Below are 25,084 nucleotides of genomic sequence, written 5' to 3'. Positions count from 1 at the left end.
ATGCTATAATATGTCATAAATTTTTTATACATTTTGGTTGTTGAAACATTTATTTATTCGAAATTAGAGGTAATTTAGTGAGAATACACTAAAAAACAATGCAAAACATAATATTGTTTAGTGTTTTAATGTTTTCATAGTCATTTTGCGTGTTATTCAAACAAATAATTGTAAATATTTTACTGTGAACCTATGGTATAACATGTTTATGAGTTCGTCTGATGTCGCAGGTGATCGCATGATGTCGTTGATGTTTGACACCCGCTTTGACATTCGCCATAATCCTCGCCGTCACCCGTGCGCGCGTGCATTCCGTTTTAATATTATTTTTGATTATTATTTTCCAACGGTTGCGGGTGCCAGGCCGGGATGCTTAGCGCCGCCGTCGTCGGTGGCAATTCGACGTGATTGTTTCCCCACGGTGCGTTGTCGCGTTTTCGCGTCGCAGTGCGCGAGTGTGCGTGAGCCCTCTGCTCCCAACAGACGGCGCGCGCGTTGGCGGAGGAGGCGACACAACACACAACTACAACCACCCCCCGGGGCCCCGGCGCGTGGTGGAGTCCCGGATCGCTTGCTGCCTAGGATAGCATGGATCAGCGGAGATTATGTAAGTGCGCATATTACACTTTTTGCTCCTCTCTTTACGTGCTCACCTCCTTGAAGGTTAGATACATTTATTTATAAACCAGATTGCACTTCGATGAATCAAACGTGCATATTCACAACATACATGCGGAAACAAAGCTAGAAAATACCACAAATAACATCATAAGTATGTGATAAAACCCACAACGTATTTCCTGCAGTAAAAGTTTATTTTGATTCACGGTGACATTTGGGTTGCCTATCTGCAACCTTCAGCGCAGACAGGAGTGAAAGTCGAATTCAAATCAATGCAAATTCAGCGTGTTCACCGCTTGTCTTTCATTTGTCTCGCGTGAAATGAAACAAAACAACATGGCGTGATATTGCTTACGCCACACACAACACACACACACACACACCGGCCTGAATCATTGAACGTTGTTCCGCTCCATTTCGCGCAGAGCAAACAACAACGCATTGGTATTGTCGCAATAATCCCCTAGGGGATGCGCTAGGGAAATTTCACTTGTCAGTTTTTAACGCTACACTGCAATTGGTAATAGTCAACATGGCGTTCGCAATGTCAAAAGAAAAAAAACGTGTCACAGCTAATTTCTGTATGTGTATATAATACGGTCGAGTTTTCTAACCTTGAATCGGAGGTTAGACGCGCGAGGCGCAGGTCACACACACACCAACGCGGCGAACAATGGAGAATTAAATCTCGGAAAGAAATCAAGATTTTACGACTGGCGGCGATAACGTCAACTATAACCTCTTCATTCGAAACAGTAATTTGAAAGTTTGGTGGTTATACATCATCGCCATTTTGAAATATAACCAACATAGTGTAAATCAAGGCGAATATTGTTTGTACATACACACAGACGTGGAGCGTGGAGTGTGGAGACTTGCGGTTCGACCCGTAGTCGGCTAGAAAAATGCGGTGCGCACTCGAGGACCTTGAAAAGTCTCCTCGGTCCCCGGAAAAGCGCGCCGCGCGCGCGACCTACACGCACAGAAGGGCAAACGAGAAGGCAATCGTTTCCTTGTTTGTATGTACGTATTATAATTGATTTCATCTTGACATCATTAAATCAACATTAAAAAAAATTAAAATTTTTTTTAAAAAATTGCAGGTTATGTTACTGGAAAAAAAGATGCTGTGTTGTGATCTGGGTCATGAGGGTTGCCACCATTTTGTTTTGTTTGAGGTTTCTTGACATCCTTGCTAAAATTATTGACATCGGCACTTGCAACCACCCCGCAGGTCACCAGACGCTTGTCTTTAATTGTGATTTTAATTTCGTTTTTAATTCGTGATTGTTTCGCGAAGGGAAAGGAACAAAAACGATGCGCGAAGTGAAAAGGCGCGTTAGAAAGTTGAAAATAGAGATATTATGCCGGCAACGGTGAAAAGAAGTTTCGCCAGGCGGGCAGAAGTGAAAGAATTGAAGAAAATATTTGAGCGCTGTGCTTTTACTCGAAAATTTATTTTTTTAAGTTTTTTGTGTGTGTGACCTTGGAGTTTGTCGTTTGAAGTTTGTACAAGCGTTGATTATTTGCGTTAGTTTAGTCATTATTAGTTTTGCGCATGCGTAATAGCCGGTTGATTATTTATTCGGCTGCGTTTTGTTTCATGACTTTCATGTCGTACGTAATCGCGCGCCGCCAAGGAAGTTCGCACCGCACCACCACGTGCATACAAGGTTACAGGTTATGCACGACATGATAATTCTAATTTTAATAATATTTTGGCGTAGATTGAAAAATATGCACAAAATTTATTAATTTTTGGTTTTTTAGAATGAAAATTTTATTTTTTAAATTTTATATGTGTGGATATATAGAAATGTAAAACACTTTCTTTTCCGTTTTCGTTTTTCTACGCTCACGAGTATAGGCATCGTGCGGTGTCGGTTGTGATCGCGCCACGCGTTCGGTCCGTAACCTTCCTCGAGTCGCGCACTCGCCACACTCCGCCGTCAGTCGCCTGTCGCACGTTCGCCGGCACGCACGCAACCAACGTCTCACCGTCTCGCAAACGTGTGTGTTTTTGTGTCGTGTGGTGGTGCGAAATTCTTCTCACCCTCTGAACAAAGTTTTATTTAAATTAAAATAAATAAGAAAGGAATTATTATAATTTTAATATTAAAGTGTTTATATTATATGAGTGTGGTGTATGTGTGCGAATATTATTTAAATCGTGTGTGATTTTTGATTTGATTTGATTGGTGGATGAGAAAGTGTGCGCCTTGCCTTGTGTTGGGAATATATAGAGGTGTATCGAAGGGCCTTGCGCGAGAGTTGTGTGTGTGTGTACATGTACAGAGTATAATATTATATTGGTGTGTGCGCCGCGCCGCGCACCAAGGACACCACCGGCCAGCCGGCTAGCGACAGGCCAGCCAGGCAGAGAGGCACAGAGCGCAGTGTATCCGAAAGTTAACCTCGGACGCTTTTTTTTCGGGCGCTCGTCGACATTTTTACGCAAGGTTCCCGCAACGGCCATCACACTGGATTTTAAAATCAACAACAAATTGCGGGAGTCAATTTTCGGATTTACTAATGTCAGGATGGCTCTAGCTAGGTAATTACATGCATTTATCGTGGATTTTTGGGGATAACTTTTGAATGACTTGTGGGATTTGGACAAGCTTTATATCAAATTAAAGAGGGTTAAATTCTCTATTGAATGATGTTTTGGGGGATTTTGTGGGATTTTTAGGTAAAAAGTTATTGAGGGTTAAAGTTTAAAAGTGATATTTTTTGGTGATTTGTTTATAACTTTTAAATGGGGAGATATTTAGCTGTGAATGTTTTTTTGTGTTGAACTAGATTTAATTGTTTATTAGATAGAGTTTAAATTATTTTGATATCTGCGATAGTTTTCGAGTTATAGCGCATTTAAAATTAATATTTTTGCAAATTATACAGTATGGCATATTTTTGTTAATAACTTTTGAATGCCTTTTTGGATTTGGACTAGCTTTATACCAAATTAAAGAGGGTTAAATTCTCTATTGAATGGTGTCTTGGGGGATTTTGTGGGATTTTTTGGTAAAAAGTTATTGAGGTTTAAAAGTTTAAAATGCAATTTTTTGGGTTTTTATTTATAACTTTTAAATGGGGAAATATTTAGAGGTGATTGTTTTTTTGTATTATAGTAGATTTAATTATCTATTAGATTGAGTTAACATTTTTGTGATATCTTTGATAGTTTTCGAGTTATGACGAATTTAAATTGAATTTTTTTTGCAAATTATACCGAGTGACACATTTTCGGTAATAACTTTTGAATGCCCTTTTGGATTTTAACATGTTTTACATCAAATTAAAGATAATTAAATTCTTTATCAGACGATACTTTGGTCGGTTTTAAGACATTTTTCATTAAAAAGTTATCGAGGTTTAAAGTGAAAAAACATAATTTTTGCAAAATTGTTAATAACTTTTAACAACAAATATTTCTACCTAAATATAAGTCCATTTAAAACTAGATTTAATTATCCACAACATAAAATTTAAATAATTTCTCTATCTTTGATAGTTTTCGAGTAATACCAAATTTTAACTCAATATCTTCCCACACCACACTGTATGCCATGAAATTAAGGCAATGAGGTTATGCGCACCGCTCAAGGTGTGTGTTAGCGCTGCGTAACCATGACGACCACCACGTGCATGTGTGCGTGCGTTTTACCCTCGCTCCAATTTCCATTTCGCGCATCCCTGTAAATATTATTCCATCATCATTACGATCATAATCACCCACACTCTCTACTACCAACCATTGCTGCTCATACTCATTACCAGTACCAGAGTAAGTAGTAGTTGGTAGTAGGTGGTAGGATGGTCGGTGTCCGCGTTCTCTCGTCGTCGGCGTGTTCGCGTTCCAATTGGCCGTGCGCGAGAGGCAGGCCAGGCCACCGCTTGGCGCGCGGGCTGCATGTGTGTCACAGGCGATGTGGAGCACGGCTGCTCTCTGGCGGCGCGCGCGTTGCCTCAATCTAGAGATTTTCAATGACCCCAAAATGCCGCCCGACTAATACCTACTCGCCGCGAGAGAAGCGGTGGAGGAGCCTTTCTCAAGTGTGAAATGTGAAATATTATTATTAATATTATTAATAATCGCTTGAGCCTTAAATTTGGTTATTTTTTGTGGGTTTACTGCCGCCCTGGGAGTATTTCTATCTCAACCCTTGGTTTTGAGTTGAGCTCGTGCAAAGGGTTCAAGGTCCATGCGCTGCGCAATGCCCCGGTTCGCTTGAGGTCGCGCAGGGTTTTGGTTTTCCTCTCTCTGCTGGTGTATCTGCTATATATACAGTGTGTTTTGTTTGATAGTTGATATTGTGTGCCTTATTATTTTGTGGCATTGAGCACAATGTCGAATTAATTGCGCGTTGTGAAGAATGGCGGAAAGCGTTCGTTGGTAATCATTTTTTAGGTTATAGCACAGTTTGCATTGGCGCTGGCGGTTATTTTGTGTGTCTCAACCTTGAACTCAATTTTTTTCACGTTTTGTTGAGTGCTCTACAATTTTTCTCAAATATTTACATTTGCACACTGTATATGTGAATTGTCGATGGATGTGTTCTGTGCAAATTTGCCTAAAGTAAGCAATAGAATACTATAGAACCACTATAGAGATATATAGGAGTATAGTGTAGACATAGTGAGTAATTATGTAGTTTTAGTTTTTTGGATTTTTTAGTGTTGTAATTGTTAAAATTTTATGTTTTTGGTGTGATTAGATGAGTAATTAAATTATCTTTAGGATAATATATTTGGAAATGTTGTATGTTTAATATTCTCAGAGATATTTTAGTTTTTTTTTAGGAGAGTTTTATGAATTTTAGTCAAAACTTACTGAATGCAATTGGCAAGCCGAGGTATTTTGTTAATAACTTTTGAATGCCTCATTGGATTTGAACATGTTTTACATCAAATTAAAGAGGATTAAATTCTCTGTAAAATGGTACCTTGGTCTATTTTATGAAGTTTTTCATTAAAAAGTTATCGAAGTTTAAACTTACATATAAGTTTTTTATTTGAAAGAAGTCGCGGTAAGATAAAATTCTGTTTTCCACTATTTTAGCCTTACAAATGCAAAATTTTACAAGTTTGTGCAGTCATTAGATGCGCAATTAAATTATCTTTCATATAATACATTTTCAAATATTGCAAATTAAATATTTTCAAAGATATTTAAGTTTTTTTTGAAAGAAAACTTACGAATTTTATTAAAAAAATTAAAATTTAGTACAATTTTTATTCATTTAATGAATTTTTATGCATTTTTATACAGTTTTCATAATTCCTGCGAACTTTTTCAACTTGCACACAATTTTTTCATTCGAAATGAAGTCGCGATGAGATAAAACCCGGCGCCGCGCCGCGCAACATGCTCGAAAAACCCGGTTATGGGCGTTAAACTAGGCTATTGCTGCCGCACGCTTTTTGCCCACTCTCTTACTTAACTCACACACACACACAGACACATAAACAATTTGCTTCTGCAATCGTAAAACACTGCAAATATAAAACGTAACGCATCATCAGTTTCCACTACACATGTAAAACATATACATTCAATACATTTATTTACTTATTTTTAAATATAAATAAATATAAATTTAGGACACGCATGAACACACTGTGTGTTACCTAATATTAATAATGTTTTCTATGTGTAGATGTTAATACTTTTGTATTGATACTCGTTTTTTTTTCTCTCCTGCGCAAACAAAAGGAATGCGCGCACGTTGGAGATGGCGAAGAAGTCACTATTACTTATGATCTAGTTTTGTTTGTGTGTCGGCGATTTGCTCATCGGCACGACGAAAGCGGCGCACCATGGGCCGCGCGCTCGTGTGAAATTGTTACACTCTCAATGTGTAATGAGAAAATCGAGGATAAACGGAACGAAAACTTTCAAACGCCGCGGCGCGCACTTTTTCTAGGTTATCTGCAATATTTACTCGAGACACGACGCTTTATCTTTATCTAGTTTAACATCCACTTCCGGTTTTATACATATTTTATCATGACCTATCTTAATATTTAATTTGTAAGTTTTGGTTTTTTTTTATTTACATATTTGCAATGGGCGTGTTTTACGTTCTACTTAATTTCGCTGAGTGCGACTTGACCAGCTTAACAAGGATTTTATTTTATTTTATTTTAAAGTTGCGCGATTGCTGTGTGTGTATGTGTGTGTGGATGTGTTTTTTTTTTACTTATCGAATTGATGTCATCGAATTGTTGCTTCTGTTTCGGTCTACTTTATTCACATGAGTGTGTGTTGTATGTTTTTGTTTGGCAGCGATTGCGGCAATTTTGCGTGTGTATGCGCATGCGTGTGTGTGTTTGTGTGTAAGTAAGTTGCGATGTTTGCGAGTGTCGTCATGTCATTAGAGCAGCCAATTGAAATCGAGACCAACCCGAAAACCTATTTTATATTTGCATCAAAGGGTTTTGTTGTATTGTTTTTAATTGAAAACCGGTATTAGTATCGGTATACCGGTATTTTTTGTATTTTTTGAATTAATTTAGGGAGTAGTTAAGTAATTTTATAAAAACCGGTAATAATATTGATATACCGGTATTTTGCTTACAAAAACCGCTGTTTTTTTAATTTAGAAATCGTTATTTTTTAATTAATTAGTGAGTAGTTTATTAATTTTATAAATACCGGTATATTTCTTTCCAAAAACCGGTATTAATACCGGTATTTCAACATTTCTTACCGAAAAATTCACCATTCTTCAATTTAAATATATTTTTTTATTTTATTGAGGGCGAGGGTGATATTTACCTTTACCTATCTACTTCAAGGACAAATATTTTTTCTGTCCTGCAGGTATACACAAGGGTCATTTATAGGTCATCACAAATTTTATACCTGTCGATATACCTACAACAAACTACAACCTTACTGAAATGAAGGTCGAGTATAGATTTATACCTGTCTCGAAAAATGTAGGTATATACAAACAGCTGTTGATTTAGGGTTGTTTAGAATTAGGACAACCGAACCAACTTTGATGTCCCGTCTGTCCTCGATCAAACAAGCAATTTGGGAAATGATCAAAAATTATTTAGATTATGTCTACGCTTTTTTATATACGAGTATCATGATGATGATTCAAACGGCGCGTAATTTGGGTCGTCCACAATCAAAATTGTAATCTGATAATCATATCATAATAATACAGGGTGTTTCAAATATTATATCGGAATTATTATCAATATACCGGTATTTTTATTGTAAAAATTAATATTTTTCAATTAATTTACTGAGTAATTTATTAATTTTATAAATACCGGTATTTTTATCATTAAATACCGGTATTTGGTTGTTTTGTGTTGTATTGTGGTTTTTAGTTGGTACATTTATTTAATTATAACTTGCACACTTTATCTAATTGTGTGTATGATCGATCGTGGCCCACTTTTTGTAATTTTCATGTGTTTTCTCATTATATTCGCATATAACCACAGCATATGTGTGTGTTGGTTGTCTGAGAATAACACGTGTGCACGCAGGAGTACAGTACAATAAGCGTAATAAACGCAATGAGAGGGCGTAGGCGGTCGCGGTGTTAATTAATGTCCCATTTTTTTCATCGTATCGTATATACGTACGAGTACGTAATACTCGTATGTAATGTTTGTCCTCGCGCCGAGAGTATCGGCATACATGCGTGGCCTAATTTCGGTTTTCGTGTTTGTAGATTTTATATTAATTAAATTGTAAAAATTGACAAGAATTATTGTTGCAATTAGTAAAATTATGTTAAATAAATTGTTTGGGGTGAGAATTTAATGGTTTATTAGAAAATTGGATAAAATTATTTTTATTTTTTGCTTTTGCTGGGTTAATGTAGGTTTAAATGATGTTATAAGTGAAAATTTGAGTTTTTTGTTTGTTTGTGTCGCTTTCAAGCGAAAACCATTGAAAGAAATTTTATATATTTTGGTTTGGAGATAGTTTTGACTATGGAAAAGACAATAGGGTACATTTTGTTGCGAAAAAATAACTTACAGAGTGTTAAATAAGGGTTGAAAGTTAAAAAGTAGATTAAATCATCGATATCGTTATATAATTCGAATCTGGACGAAAAGAAATTGCAATATTAATATATTTCTATATTTCAATTTGATTTTTTTGCCAATAGTTTAAAATGGAAATAAATATTAATTTTTTTATACTTTGTGATATTTTTGATGAGCACGAATGTAAAGTGAATGCGTTATGCGGCGCATTTTGTAGGACAAATTAGAAAAGAGAAAAGTGCTCCTTACATAAGGGCGTTTCGATACGGTGTGCGCGGCGGCACAAAACAAAAATTTCAATAGAGAGCAAGCACAGTAACAACTCTCTCGAAACCTTTTGCCGGCGTGAGTGAACGAGCGAGCGCTCCGCGCGGCGCACGTTTTACTTTATGGACTTTACACTTTCTCTTTGTACTTGATTCTTTTAATTCTTCTCTCCCGTTCCTCTCGTGCTCATAAACTGTTTAAAAATGTATATTTTGGTGGCAGCGCGTTATATATTTTTGCATATGTGGAATAGGGACAATGCTTTGAGTTGCAGTACAAGAAGCGAACATAGGGTTTTTAGTAATTTATGATAATAATTGGCATATGGGGGTCATTTTTGAGAATATTTTGATTGTTTCGTGTTAATTCTGAATTTTGATCGATGTGCCAATGCTTTGAGTTGCAGTACAAGGGGCGAACATAGGGTTTATAGTAGTTTATGAGAGTAATTAGTATATGGGACGATTTAAGAAATATATTTTGGTTGTTGTGTTTTATTTTGTAATTTTGACATTGCGACAATGCTTTGAGTTGCGGTATAAAAGGCGAACATAGGGCTTTTCAGTAGTTTTATGATAATAAATTATATGTAGACCATTTTAAAGAAGTTATTTTGGTTGTTGCGCGTTATTTTCTGAAGTTTGACATTGCGACAATGCTTTGAGTTGCGGTATAAAAGGCGAACATAGCTTTTTTAGTAGTTTTTGATAGTGATTGGTATGTGGCCGCTATTTTCTTTTAAATTGATGCAAACAATTGTACCAATGCATTGAGTTCCAGTATAAAACCCGAACATACGCTTTTTTCGTATTCAATGATAATAATAATTGCTATATGGACAGTGGGCACGCATTGCATTCAAAGGATGCGTTCGGTGTGCATGTGTTGAACTTGTTTCCCTTGAAGGGGGCCATCGGACCCAGGGAAGAGAGGTCGTTGGGATTGCCGGTCATCGGCCGCGCAAGCCACACACATGTATACGCACTCTTCAACATCAACAACATCTAAACTCTTTCTGTACAAACCATATAAACGTTATATTAACGAGTTATTTAAAAAAATATATATTAAAAGGGGAAGCCTTGACCCTATGGCACATTTTTCCCCTTTGGAATGAGTGCGGCACGAGTGTGGGTCGCGCAATTACAATATTACAACAATATTAACAATTGTATTCGTCAGCATTTGTCAACACACTACTTACTCACACAGAAACATGGTTTATATTAGCTGATATGCAAAACGCAACGCAAACGGATTCATAAAAATGACACTAGTTGAATGTCATCATATAACAAGGCTCGTAAATCGTCATAAGTAGAAATTTAGGTATTTGAATGAAATACCGGTATTTCGGTTATTAAAATACAGGTATTTTTTAAAATTAAGTAAAAAAGTCTATAAATCTATTTTTAAATGTTTTTTAAACTAATTTTCCATTTTTTGTTTTCAATGAAATATCGGTATTTCGGTTATTAAAATACCGGTATTTTTATACCTAATTAACTAAAAAATGTATATAAATCAATTTTTTAATGTTTTTAAAACTAATTTTACATTTTTTGCTTTAAATGAAATACCGGTTTTCGGTTAACCGAAATTTCGGCTAATAAAATACCGGTATTTTTTAAAATTAACAAAAAAATCATTTTCTGTAATGTTTTATACTAATTTTTCTTATTTTTTATTTTCAGGTGAGTTTAACAATCCCCGCATGAAGTAAAATGAGCTCTAGCTGGTTGGTAAAAGTATGATTTATACAAATCGAATTTCTACTCACTTTCACTGTAAACTTAATTCAGCGCTTGCGAAAAATACCGCCGCGATTTCAGGCCAAGCCGAGCCAGCCAGCGAGCCAGGTTAGGCCAAATGTTGCAAGTACAATTTATATTACATTTTACATTTACTCGCGCGACTCAGCAACGTACTTAGTTTAGTTATACTCATGCCCACACATTCGCTAGCTGTACCGTGCCGTTTGCCGACGACGTTTTGTAATAACAATTGAATATTATGTGTGCCGCAGTCTGGTGTGCGCGCGCGCGCGCGCGTCGATTGCGACAATTGGAAAGCAAACGTTCCCAATCTCTGCCCGCCGAAAGTCACACACAATCTCCTCTATTGCTATTGCGAATTGTGTGTATTGGGTTGCATAATTTATCATTTTCTATTGCTTATAGCTTATATTTGGTTATGTTAAAAATTTTCGCGTTTTTTTTCTTCGAGATTTTTTGATTTTTGTTTGAACAAATTATTCATTGCTAAATAAGTACAGCGTTCAATTTCTTGACTGGTAACCGAGTTTCGAAAGTTTTCGTATACTCTCAGATCGAAACTTGCGAAGCTTGCAAAACAATTGAAACAATTGACATTTTACTCAGTTTACGGTTTTAGAAATTATTTTTATGCCTGATTTGTCGAATGGAGTGAATTATTTAGGCATTTAGGGCAGAGCGGAGTGGATTTTGCAATGTTTTTTGCGAGTTTATTGCGAGGAGAGAAGTATAACAGTACACACCTTTTTGTGTGTTTGAGAGGAGGTATATGTTGGCGGTGATTGCGTGCGTATTGAAATGTCGAAAATGTTGCTGCACTGCCGCCGAAACCTAAATTACTCAATGTGCCGCGCGCGCGCGCGCTGTATGTAGGTTGCGATTGCGATCTTTACGGCTATTGGTGCGCATCTTTGAGCATCTCTTTCGACAGTTTTTTAAATTTTATTTTATTTTACTTATCCGTGTACGCACTTTCAACTTTTGAGTTCAATACCGGTATTGTTGGTATATAGAAAGAAAAATTCTGTAATTTTTGTAATACCGGTTTTTTTTTCAATAAAATTTCTTTATATACCGGTATTACTGGTAATAAAAAATACCGGTATATCGAAATACCGGTATTACTGGTAATAAAAAATACCGGTATACCGAAATACCGGTTTTTATAAAATTACCAAATTAATCATTAAATTAAGCTTTTTTTGTTTTGACAACGTTAAACATAATGTATATTATTTTATTTTTTTGTCAAGGGCATGATTTACATGCGTGAATCGCTGAAAGTGCCGCAGCCCTTCAAGGTGAAAGACCCTTTCCCTTTTGTTTCTACTTTACATGTTTGACAACCTTCAGAGCTATTTTGGTCTGCTTTTTGTTTCATTTTTCCTTTTTGTTCTTCTAAATTAGTACAGATGATTTAATTTCTTTAAATTTTCTTTGGACACATTGTATATGTGTGTGTTTTCTAAACTAGTATGTAATTTATTGTTTTTTTTTCTTTCGTTTAAATGTCTGCGGGAATAAAAATATTTAACCCTTGCGACGCGTCGGTTGGCAAGTTTGCGACGACCTCAATTTTTGCTCGCGTCGTCTGCTGCGCTCTGCTCTTCTTCTCTTGCGCTGTTTTCTTTGTTTTCTTTTCTTTTGCTTGGGGTTCTTCTTTAGTTTGATTTCTGTTTCTTTTTTTTATTTACTTTTTTTTTATATCTGCGTGCTAGTTCTCTTTTTGAGTTTCAGTTTGAGTTTTCTTTTGTCTGACTTTGTGCGATGTGCGACTGTCTGGCTGTTTGTGGAAGTATGGAGTAGGATATACAGGGTGTTGTAAATTAGAGTTATGAAATTAATTGCATTATTTAACTTAAATTAAATGAATAGAATGTTGATTTTGTAAGCTTTCTTCTCATTTAACATGAAAACACCTATGTTCGCTTCTTGTACCGCAACTCAAAGCATTGGCACATTGATCATAATTCAAAAAATAACACATTGTCACCAAAATATTTTTAGAAAATGGCCTTTATGTACCAATTATTATGATTTAATGCTATGATCGCGTTTTATACCGCAAGTCAAAGCATTGAGAAACATAATTTGGAGATTGTGATTGTGATTGATCTAGTTTTAAATGTTATTTGGGTTATATTAATTGTTTTACATAAATTCGTGCTTAATTGTGCGTGAAGATTTAAATTTTAAACATTTTGAGTGTTGTAATGCTTATGTCAAAACAAAAAGTTATTTATTACTTAATTTTATTAAAATTTTATCAAAATTTCAAAAATATTGTGTTAAAATATGTTTCTAAACTCTTATTTTTACGTGAAATGATGATAATTTACGTATATACATTGCTAGGATTTTTTCTTGCGTCATTTTTGCATCTCCTGGGATATCGTTAGCATATTAGGGGTGAAATAGAGCGCTGTGATGTGTATTTTGCATTCTCTGGGGAAATTATTGAAAGATCGCACGCATTACGTTTATTTTTAGAATTAATGACTTTTTTCTCATTTTTTCTTCAAATTTTCTGTTCAAAAAAGTAAAAGAGAATAGTGAATGTAAATATTACATTTATTTATTGTAACACACGCGTATCTGCAAAAGTCAGCACATAATATAAACGATTTCGATATTTTAGAAAAGCGCTTGGAAAGGTGAAAGTTCCTTTCTTTCCGCGCGCTGAGATACACACGCAAATTCAAATCCAAATCAAAATCTAAGTCGATTTATTAAAATTTTTAATATTGCGTGTTTTAATCGTGTAAATATCGCTTTCTGTCTGTAGTTTTGTCTCGAAATTCAAATTGAAATTGAAGTTAATTACGAGTACAGAAAGTTTAGATTTTTTTTATCAGCCAAAAGAGAAGTGTGGGTATAGGAGTAAAGTACGGCTGTGTCTGTGCGTCTGCTGCGATAATATGCCCCGCAGTCTGCGGTGGCTGGCGGGTTGCCTGCGCGCCCGCCCGCCGAAAAAGAGAAATCGATACGGCGCGATACTATTACGCTAGCGCGGGTGTTGTAATAACACACACATACACAGACACACTGTATATTTATATGGCTCTGTGTGGATGGATGAAATCAACAATTGGTGCATTTTGAGCGTCCCTCGACTCTCGACTCTAGTGGTCGACGGTAATTAAAATTCATATGTATTTGTGTATAGGTTAGGATAGGTTATGTTTACACGTTATTCGAAATGAATTTCGAAGAGTAATTGAGACTAATTTGGGTGATTATCGTGATGAGGAATTAATTATGTGGTGATATTAATTAATTTAGTTCAGTTTTTTATTTTTTATTCGTTGAATTTGTATTCTCGCGATTTCTCGATATAAAAATAGTTGTTTTCCGTATTTAACCGTGTTTAGCCGTTTGAGGTTGAGTTTATGGTTCGAGTACCATGCCATCATCATCATTCGTTCAACTTTGCCATAGGTTATTGACTCGCGCAAGCGCAAACCTAAACTAAACGCACTGGAGGACGATGGCATTGACTTTTTACAGATTTTTGCGGGATTCATTACGTATTAAGAGTGGAAAATCATGAATTACATATGTATAGGTCTAGGGATGAAATACCGGTATTAATATCGGTATACCGGTATTTTTAGTTTCATATTCCGATATTTTAAGATTAATTAAGTAATTTTATAAATACCGGTAATATTTTAAAAATACCGGTTAACCGAAATACCGGTATTCAAGTCAAAATTCACATTTCTAATTTTAACGTTAGAAAATTTGCTTTTTGATTAAAATTTTTATTTTTCAAAGTTATTTTTCACTTGCCTTACATAAATACCGGTATACCGGTATTTTTCTTTTCATTTAGGTAACAAATACCGGTTTTGGACATTCCAACTTTCTACGCTAAATAATTTGTTATTTTTTTAAATCAAAATTTTGCAAATTTTTAATTTTCAAGGTCAGTTTACTTTTTAGGTGGCAATTTGCAACCACCGCACGCATATAGACAAAATTAACTACCGATGTAGATATTTGTTATCGCGACGCATCGCTGCCTATAATAAGTGCGTGCGTTGTGTGTGTGTGAAGTGTGGTTGAATGTCGACGTCCTCTCCGGTTGTCGGCCCGGGCGGGCGCGCACCGTTGTGTCCGTTGTTGTTACGTTTGTTATGTTTTCCATGCGGTCATGAGCAAATGAGCAGTCGAGTTGATAGTTCGTTGATCGGTTCGAGTTCAGACGCGCTGGGAGCGATGAACGCGCACCAGCGCCTGCCCCATCCTCCTGGGCTCTTCGTCGTCGTGGTCGTTGTGTTGTGCTGAGCTGTGCGCCAGGAAGCGGCCGGCGAAGCGGCGAAGGTCATTCGTAGCGACGCGCGCGCTAAGGAATTCCAAACGCCGGCGATAGATAAACGTAAACGTGGGAAATGTGTGCGCTCGATTTTATTGTTGCGCTGATTATCATCGATTGATAGGAATGAATATTTCAGGGGAATCACGCGTAATAGGCAGGTGACATTGAAATGTTTAAATATTGTGAAGTATTTATGGCCATGAAATTGTCAGGGAGTGGATAAGAGATAGTCAAATGACGATTTGGTTGAATTTTGCAGAGAATTGTCATCCAATCGTCATACAATCAAAAATTGACGAATTTATGAGGATTTTATGATGATTTTTTGCAGAATTTAAGCAAATCGTCAAGAAATCGTTAATGAAATCATCATATTATCGACAATTGACGATTTCATGACGATTGTGTGACGATTCCTTGAATTCTGCGGGTTTAATGACGCATAGCGCTTCATTATCGGCAAAAGGCCCTGATATTTACTTTCAAATCGCAAATTATTAATTTTTTTATTAATTAGGGGAAAGTAGCCATATTTGGACCATTTTTATATTTTTTGATTTATAGAGCCACATATAAACTGTCAATAAAAATTAAGTAGCGGAAAAGTAACTCACAAGGCTTACCAACAAAATGATATTTTTGGTTTAAGTGAAAATTATATTTATACCCCTTAAATTTCAATTTAAAAAAATTGTGTTTTTGGTCCAAATTAAGAAACCGGTTTCCTAAATTGGACCGCGCGGTTTCCTAAATTGGACCATGCTTTTTTAACGGCAATTGACACAATAGTAAATTTTAGTTTTAGCAGTAACACAAGCACATTTTGTATAAACCAAAGTGCGGCATTTCATACAGGGGATCATTTCGAAGATTTGTGCTCGTTCACAAGCTTTTCTAGGAGGTCGAAAATATGATATACGTTTTCCCTGTTAAAACCCCGGTGCCTGTCTTCGGTCCAACTTCGGCAACTTGAAGAATTTATATTTAATGATCAACGACAATCTTAATATAACACAACCTCTCAAAATTAATACTATAAATTATAGATAAATAAAGAAGCTTTCTGATGATAAAATAATAATCGGTAAAACTAACGTTTTAACGGCTTGACAGCTCTTGCACTTACGTCGTTATAATAGATTTGATAATCAATGATTCACGAAGTTGTTGTCACGACGAAAGCACGCGGCAAGTTTTAACCCAAATAGTTGCATTAATTGTTTATAAATAAGAGTAAAACAAGGGGCCAGTCAATTTTTGCATAAACTTCAACAGTCCGCGGATATCGTGGTGGTCCAACTTAGGCGCTGGTCCAAATTATGCTACCTTCCCCTACTAGCTGTTGCCCGCGACTTCGTTCCGGCAGTGTTTAATAAAAATGTAATTCGTTTTTACTCTCTTGTTCTAGACATACTCGTACTAAGAGTCAATTCTATCAATAAGATTTGCAATTTTAATTTAAAGAAATTATGCATATAAAGTTTTGTCAATAATGCACTTCAGCGCGCCATCTCGAATTCAACTATTTAACTATAACTATGATTGAATCTCAATGTCTAATTTTATTCTATAGAAAAGAGCTGTTTTGAGGATTTTCCCGGCAATTATTCGAATTTTTCTCACCTTTTAAACCTTCCCTAGACCTCCACGAATAATTCAAGACCAAGATAAGATAAATCCGTTCAGCCGTTCTCGAGTTTTAGCGAGACTAACGAACAGCAATTCATTTTTATATATATAGATTTCTTTTATTTCAATGTGTCCTTCATTTTATTTCACTTTTGAAGCTTGTTTTACATCGGTGAGCGAAAAATTATTATGTGTATTACTTGGGGAAAATGCTAGGCCAACCACATGACATATTATATGGTTTGATTGTTGCCTAATTGCGATGTGATGGAGAAGTGAAATCGAAAGTGAAAAGTGAAAAACGAATTTCACTGCTGCTGCAACCACAATTACAGCATTCCGAAATTTAGCTTTAGCGAGCTGAGTTTTCGTGCTTATTGTGTTGGGTTTTGTAAAATCTCCGGCGATGATTTTGTTGTAGGCGCGCAAAGGAAGCGAAAGAAGTACAAGCACGAGAAATTGAGGAAGCAAAGAGCGGCGGCAGCACGCGCGCGCATTGTGAAAAGATTTCACTTTCGTTTCACGCGAGATTTTACAATTTACAATTTCACCGCGTGTGCGCACCATAAATGTGTAGATTTAAAAACGTTTTGTTAACAAGACCTGATGAGAGCAATAAAATACAATAGTGGAGATTTTAGGTTAAAAAAATAGGTATAGGCAACTTTATGTGCAATATTTTGTTAGTTTTTTAAGAATTACAAGAAAACGGTAAGAGTTAGAATCAAAATTCTTTCAGAAATCGATTTAGCATAAAATTTTACATTAATAATGAGAAATTTAAACAAATTGTAGTTTTATTTACAAAGTTATTAACAATTTAGTAATTTTTCACGGTTTTAAGGTTTTTAGTAAGTAAATAATTAAGTACAGCTTAAATTTTAACTTGAACATTAGAATGTAACGAGTTCATTGCCAGCAATATTGATTATGATTACTTTATCACTAATTTAAGCTCTAGTACTTACTTAATATTAATCCTATTATCACTGTTTTCAATGTCAACACGTAATACAAATATTAAACTAGTATTTTCTTAGATTTTTTCTTTTCTGTGCGTTTTCAGCAAATAATAAAAAAAAACACGTAATTATCACATTACATATATTTACTTTTCTAAATTTAAATGTTTCAATGACTAATGTTAAAATTTAAACAGTCGTCCTTGATTTTCATCACTTTTACACCTCTCCAAATGATATTTTTAACATTTTTACTTTTTGGCATCTGCTTACTCGTACATACGAGTAAAAAAAAACCGTTGCGTAATTCTGCTAATTAGTGACATGTGCACGGTGCACCGTGCGCACATGTTGCACTTTCGATCCGACAACAAACAAAACACGTTGTTAAAACGCTGTAACATGCATGCACAACCAACATGCAACACACGCGTTCGTGTAAAGCATGCATCTAGCAGCTTGCAACTTTGGTTGCCTAGCGGTCCGGCGTAATTATATTTCGCACGCGTAACGTGCACGTTGGGTTGCTGCCCTTGCTGGTATTCAGCTAGTGTCAACAATCTTGGACGACTTTGAACCCGAACGACCGATCTAAGAATGGAACTAACGCTTTGCTATGGTGATGTGCGTCTATGATATAAATGTCTATATGTATGTGTTTTATTTACCGAATGAATTCAATTCACAATTCACTATTCACCAATGGATTTACTGTTATTTATGCGCGGTATTAATTGAATTTGTATTGGTATGGTATGGAACAAAAGTTAGGTTAGGTTTTGTTTTGTTTGTTGGAATTTTTCTTATCGTTTGTGTTTGAGTATCGTGTTTGTCGTTTTGAATTTCCTATCCTACCGCAAGAGAACTAATTAAATTAATCTTTTTAATGCGGTTTGTGTTTCGTTTCGAGTTGATATAATATTGTGTGTTGGGGCAAGAAAAATTCGAAAATACTTCAAGGACACGCCGCACACGCAGGAAAATAATAGATTACCGTGTGCTGAGCGCGGTCATTGGACGCTTCGGGTCTATGACACTACGTCCACCATTACTCTTCTTATTCACACACTTACATTCACATATGTTGTAAATGTTTTATTTTTGATTTTATGTTTAGTTTAAAACACGCTGTATGTGTCTTTTGAGGTTATTCCCATTTAATTTGAGGCCAATTCTTATCCGTTTGCGGTGTTTGCTCATTTCTTTGAATACATTTGTCGATTAAAATAGTTTCCGTTGGTCTGATTTAAATTTAACTATGGCTGAGTTGTACTTGTGCATGGTTGGCAACCCAATATACACGCAATGTACAGATTGATTGAGGCTTGACAGATTTTGTGTTGCTGGGCAATTTTCGACGTCCACCTTGAATATCGCTCGATGTGACGTAATGTTATGAGTGTTTGCAAACGAAATTAACGCCAAGGACCTTGGCGTCTCGCGCAAGCACAAATATTTCCATCAGTCTATTTATTTTTATTGTTGCATACTTCATTACTTACTTGAGTGCTGTCAAATGTGTAGCAGTTGATGCTAGGCAACCAGTTGTACACGTTTAAGATTTTTTGTTCTGTGTGTGCGTGTTATGTTTTCGCTGGAAAATTTGCTAATAACTTGCGTTTTTCGTTGCAGGCTGCCGGTGGTGAGTGACTGCTCGACCGCTCAGACGGCCCGAGTTAGTTCCAACCTGCATTCGACGAGCAGCATGGCAGTGAGCCGCGTGCCGAGCCCACCGCCGCAAGAAGTCAACACGCCCGTCGCCGAAAATTGGTGTTACACTCAGGTAATATCTTAAAACATCCCCTTTTAATCATTATTCCCCACAAAATTTTTGTTTTCTTTAAAAATGTCGTCTTTACTGTGTCTTTGAATGTACAGCGCTGTCAAAAGATTTAAACTTTGCGCTGTAGGCGATCGCAGCGCCGCCGCTCCATATTTCGGTACTAACAGTTTTTGTTTTTCGCCAATCAACAACCAACGAAAGATTTCGTTTGAAATTCATCCTCAAAATTCATCAATTACACAAATTCCGGCGACAAAATGTCCCTGTTTAATATAGTGACGGATATTCTCACGTGGTTGAAGGCGAATTCACCGCCTACCAAACTTCAACGAAGAATCGTAGCTGTAAGTCATTAAATTCATCGCGTCAAAATTACAAAAGTGTTAAGACGACATTGCATTTTCATTGCACTGACACCGCCATTTTGGCAAATTGCGTTTCTTGTCTTGTCTCAGTGTCAAACGAACTTGTCGTTTGTAAAATACATATCATTACTGCGCTATCATGAGTTATTATTGTTCGATTCCCCGAATGTCGGTGGTGCGCTTCAGCGCGTTTCATACCAACTTTCAAACAACTGTAATCATTTTTATCCTGAAAATATAAAATCAACATGGCCGCTAATTTAAATCAATTGTTTGCAGGTTAAAGTAGTCAAGTTCAGTTACATGTGGACCATCAACAACTTCAGCTTCTGTCGCGAGGAGATGGGCGAGGTACTCAAGTCGTCGACGTTTTCGGCCGGCGCGAATGACAAATTAAAGTGGTGCGTAGCAAAACTTAAAAACAATTGATCCAAGATTCAGATTAAATTTATTATTGATGATTTTAGGTGTTTGCGGGTGAATCCAAAGGGTCTGGATGAAGAGAGCAAGGATTACCTCTCGCTGTATCTGCTGCTGGTCTCTTGCAACAAGAGCGAGGTGCGCGCGAAATTCAAGTTCAGTATATTGAACGCCAAGCGCGAAGAGACGAAGGCGATGGAGAGCCAGCGCGCGTATCGCTTTGTCCAGGGCAAGGACTGGGGATTCAAGAAGTTCATCAGGCGTGATTTCCTCCTCGATGAGGCGAACGGTCTCCTGCCCGATGACAAATTAACTATTTTCTGTGAAGTAAGTATCCACTGCTGCATTCAGCGTGTGTTTACATAACGTTTACATAATTAAAATTAATTAAATTTGCACGTTTTTATTGAAAATCACGTTGTTACACGTGCGGAATGAACGTGCGCGCAGTTCTTGAACTTTAACTTCTCAACTTTTCGCGATTTTAAATGATTTATATGTGGTTTTAGGTAGAGTTTGTTTTGTACGCGTCGGCCATCTTTGAAAAGCGATAAAAATCACGTTTATGACGCGTGTAGTTTATTAAAATGGCGGCGGTGTACGTATTCGCTAATTATTCGCGAGAGAACAACGCGGACAACAGCATTCGTACGAATGAAATGAAACAATTATATAATGCTAATGCGCCGCTGACCTAAATGTCACGATTAAATGGGACGGCGCGGCGTGTATTCAATGTTGTGTGAAATTACTCTTTATTCTTTTATACGAGCGCTCGCACACAAAGCAAGAAAAAGAAACAATCAAAGGGTAAACAACTTAATCAAATCAAGAAAGAATCCAACATCATGGCTATTAACGTGTGACCTCAATAATAAAAAACAATTCGAACGATTTCGATTTTAAAACCGAAAAATTTTCAAATATTTTCATATACATATTATTATATCGTTGTGTACGCGTGTCATTACATGCGCTGTACTTGTTGAGGGACGTGTGTAATTTAGCGTGAAGCTTAAACCGATTAATCTCGATGACGAAACGCACCGTTTCCAAACGCGAAGACATTTGGCGCTGCGCATGCACAATTGTTGTAATTACGCGCAACGTAATGATTGGTTCGTATGACTTTTGGCTTATCTCATTGACTAATCCGACTAATCTACAAAGCTGCGATTATTAGTTATTAGTTGTGGTGTTTTTTTTTTATTTCGCTGCGCGTTTTTTCGCTCTCGTTGAGTGTAATTTATGAATGTGCGAATGACTTTGAACACTTTGAGTGTGTGTTATCGTATTATTACATTGGTACATTCGCGGCGTGTGCTGGGAATTGATTTTTCAAGGCGATAGCGTTACACATGCACACGCGGAAATTGTGGCTGCTAAACGTTATTTAAATATATTAAATGATTTTGTGTGTGAATTCAAGGGCAGTTACATTTGTGACCTTTTGTTACATGAATTCATTTGATAATTTATCATTTTTAAGTGTTTTTCGAGGGTTTTTGTTGTAAATTTGTAGAAGAATAGGTTTTTAGGATGTAATATTGAATGGTTTTGGAGATATTGTTGTTTTAACATGTTTAACATGTGAAAATTGATTTCAAAATCATTTTTTTCATCATTTTAAGCGATTTTGAGACAGATTTCAAGGAAATTTGCATTTGTGACCTTTGTTTGCACATTATTCTTTGGTTTTACTTGCAAATTGTCAAAAATAGGTTTTTACGATGAAATATCTAATGTTTTTGGAGATATTACACTTTAAATCATGTTAAACTTGTGAAATTTGCTTAAAAATCATTATTTAAACAATTTTTAGACAAATTTCAAGGATATTTCCATTTCTATCCCTTGAATTTTTATTTTTTCTTTGTTTTTCTTTGCAAATTATAAAAAAAAATAGTTTATTAAGAGGTAATATTGAATATTTTTAACTTATTGCAGTTTTAAACATGTTAACATGTGTAATTTGATTTCAAAAACGTTTTTTTTCAACATTTTAAATAATTTTTAGATAGATTTCAAGGAAATTTGCATTTGTGACCTTTGGTTGCAAATTTTTCTGCAGTTTTTCTTGTAAATTGTTAAAAAAAATAGGTTTTTACGATGAAATATTGAATGTTTTTTGAGATATTATACATTAAAACATGTTAAATTTGTGAAATTTGCTTAAAAATCGTTATTTAAACAATTTTTAGACAAATTTCAAGGATATTTACATTTGTAACCTTTAAATATTGATTTATTTTTTAGTTTTTCTTTGCAAATTATTAAAAAATACATTTTTAAAGTGTAATACTCAATATTTTTAAATTATTGCAGTTTAAATCATGTTAAACATGTGTAATTTGCTTAAAAAACACTCAAGGTAACTGTTTCTGTAACTCTTGGAGTTTGTAACAATGGTCTGGATTCGGTTCGGGGTCAGCACACATAATTACATGGTGTAATCTTGGCTCCCAATTGAAATCGACTCGAATTTTGTTGTTCTGCTGTGCGCTCGCGCGCTTGTGTGAAATTTGCTAATTTAATCATGTGTTTTTGCGCTGTGCGCTGTGTTCGCAGGTTAGCGTAGTAGCCGATAGCGTAAACATTTCTGGCCAGTCGAATACAGTTCAATTCAAGGTTCCTGAGTGCCGGCTCTCCGACGACCTGGGCATGCTCTTTGAAAACCAAAAGTTCAGCGACGTGACGCTCTCGGTGTCGGGGCGCGAGTTTCAAGCACACAAGTCAATATTAGCAGGTAATACACATAACATAATATTCCATGATAATTAAATAAATAAATTAATATTAAACTAATTTTTAGCGAGAAGTCCAGTATTCCAAGCAATGTTTGAGCACGAAATGGAGGAACGCAAACACAATCGGGTGGATATCACCGATGTGGATCATGAGGTGTTGCGTGAGATGCTGCGCTTTATCTACACGGGCAAAGCGTCGAATTTGGAGAAAATGGCGGATGATTTACTCGCTGCCGCCGATAAAGTATGAATCTTTTTGTTTCTCTGTTGAAATTTGTTTTTAATGAATATTTTGTTGTAGTACGCATTGGAGCGACTCAAAGTCATGTGTGAAGAGGCGCTCTGCACAAATTTATCGATAGAAAACGCCGCTGAGATTCTCATCCTCGCGGACCTCCATAGCGCCGATCAACTCAAGGCGCAAGCCATAGATTTCATCAATACGTAAGTTATTTTATTTCAATTAAAAAATTTACATTTTTTATGTTATTGATTTGATTTTTTGTTGTTTAGACATGCAACGGACGTGATGGACACACCCGGCTGGAAGTCGATGATCCAAACCCACCCGCACCTCATCGCCGAAGCGTTTCGCGCGCTCGCAACGCAGCAGATCCCGCCGATAGGGCCGCCGCGCAAGCGCGTCAAGCAGAGCTGAAGCGCGCCGAGTTAAACCAGAGTGCCAGAGACTGCTTAAAACTTACATGTGTTCATACCAAGACACTCTCGACAGTGATTTCGAATTCTACTCTTCGTCGACCTTCAACAAACCCCCCCACCCTCTACCCCAAAACCCTACTAGCCCCTCGTCATCATCTACCCTTCTAATATATTGCATACAACTACAAAATCACCCGCAAAATCCCCAATTTGATTCTTGTTTTGTTTGATTATTGTTGTTGTTTCCTCTAAAAACGCAACTCAGGGTCGACTTGAGTGGCTCTCCTCCGCTCCTACTCCCATCTCGTGTGTGGTTGAAAAAGAAAAACAAAAGAAGATGGCGCAACGCTCAAAACAAACATAACCTTTAAACACACTACACATGCTTACACACAAAAACACACATACACAGAAACACTTACACACAAATGAGGGATGATTGATTCTTTTCTTTCTTTTTTTTAACAAGATAAACAGAATTGTGATATAAACGACCACAGCTTGTTCCTATTCGAGGGACTCCACATCCTCTATTTTACGTTTAAGTTTAGCTTATCTATGATAAATATATACATATATATATATATAGATAGAAATTACAATTACTAATAATGATCTCTCTGAATAAGCTAAGGTCAATGTTTTGCATATTTTTATTTTTTCTGTGTTTGAGCGAGATGAGGTAGACGGAGAGAAATGCGAAAAATGGCGACTATGTAAAACACACACACTCATACATAACCTATACACACATGATACACACCGGCATCAATTTTTACTCACGGGGAACACATGTAAAGAAGAAGGAAAAATCTCAGAAGTTTGATTCAAATTTTTAAGTTGGTTAAGTTGTAAAGTCGTATACGGGTCTCTTGTGTACACACCATGTATAGTAATCGTTTTTGTGTTCTCTCGTGCACACATTCACCAATTTGTGGAGATGAATTGTACATAGTTTCTTGGTGAGATTTGAAAAAACAGAGAAAAACAAGTGGGAAAAAAAAGCCACAATTAATCGGGCGTCTAGTAAATAACATTAATCGCAATCATTGAATTTGTAACAAATTGTGAAACAAAGAATACCAAAATACCAGTTTTAGACGATTTCGTTTTCTTCGTTTGGATCATTTTTTGTATTGTAAGTGTTAGGTCATTATAAGTATTAAATACATATCTGTTGGAATTTATGATTGCGCACGCGCGGCGCGCGTCTATTACGACCCGAGGTATTTGTGTTTCGTTCTCTTCGATTTTGCTACCGATTTCTGCTCTCGTGTATTATTACGATTAAAATGCGCTGTTAATATAATTATAGACATTGGACGAGTGAAGGTTCACGATTTTTACCACCAAAACACGTGTTTCCCTGAGTTTTTAATCAATTTTAAGCTGGGGAAAGTTATTCCTGCTGATGGTATTGCCGAGGTGTATATTGGGTTGCCTATAGTGTTTCAGCAGGAGAAAAATATAAAAGTAGTGAGTGTTTTGTGTCACACAAGTTTTTAAGTTGTT

General features: G+C 36.2%; 1 protein-coding gene across 2 annotated transcripts; it reads left to right on the top strand.

Moving 5' to 3' along the window:
- Nucleotides 1-263: 263 nt before the first annotated feature.
- On the top strand, nucleotides 264-24,895 carry rdx (BTB/POZ and MATH domain-containing protein rdx). Of its 2 annotated transcripts, none has more exons than XM_065314546.1 (8): nucleotides 264-607; nucleotides 19,230-19,380; nucleotides 20,025-20,146; nucleotides 20,213-20,492; nucleotides 22,734-22,911; nucleotides 22,978-23,156; nucleotides 23,214-23,356; nucleotides 23,426-24,895. In XM_065314546.1, coding segments are annotated over exons 1-8 (1,200 nt in total). In that variant the 5' UTR covers nucleotides 264-605; the 3' UTR covers nucleotides 23,571-24,895. The 2 variants fall into 2 exon arrangements, with proteins under 2 accessions (XP_065170618.1, XP_065170617.1); XM_065314545.1 differs by lacking the exon at nucleotides 264-607 and adding an exon at nucleotides 2,426-3,175.
- The last annotated feature ends 189 nt before the right edge of the window (nucleotides 24,896-25,084 follow it).

Source organism: Atheta coriaria, unplaced genomic scaffold, assembly GCF_025399875.1.
Source record: "Atheta coriaria isolate IRGN ID8LTWV9N9 unplaced genomic scaffold, Caltech_Dcor_3.1 hic_scaffold_10_pilon, whole genome shotgun sequence".
Classification (NCBI taxonomy): Eukaryota; Metazoa; Arthropoda; class Insecta; order Coleoptera; family Staphylinidae; genus Dalotia; species Dalotia coriaria.
Note: the sequence above shows the minus strand (reverse complement) of the source record. Positions and strands in the feature narration are given on the sequence as shown.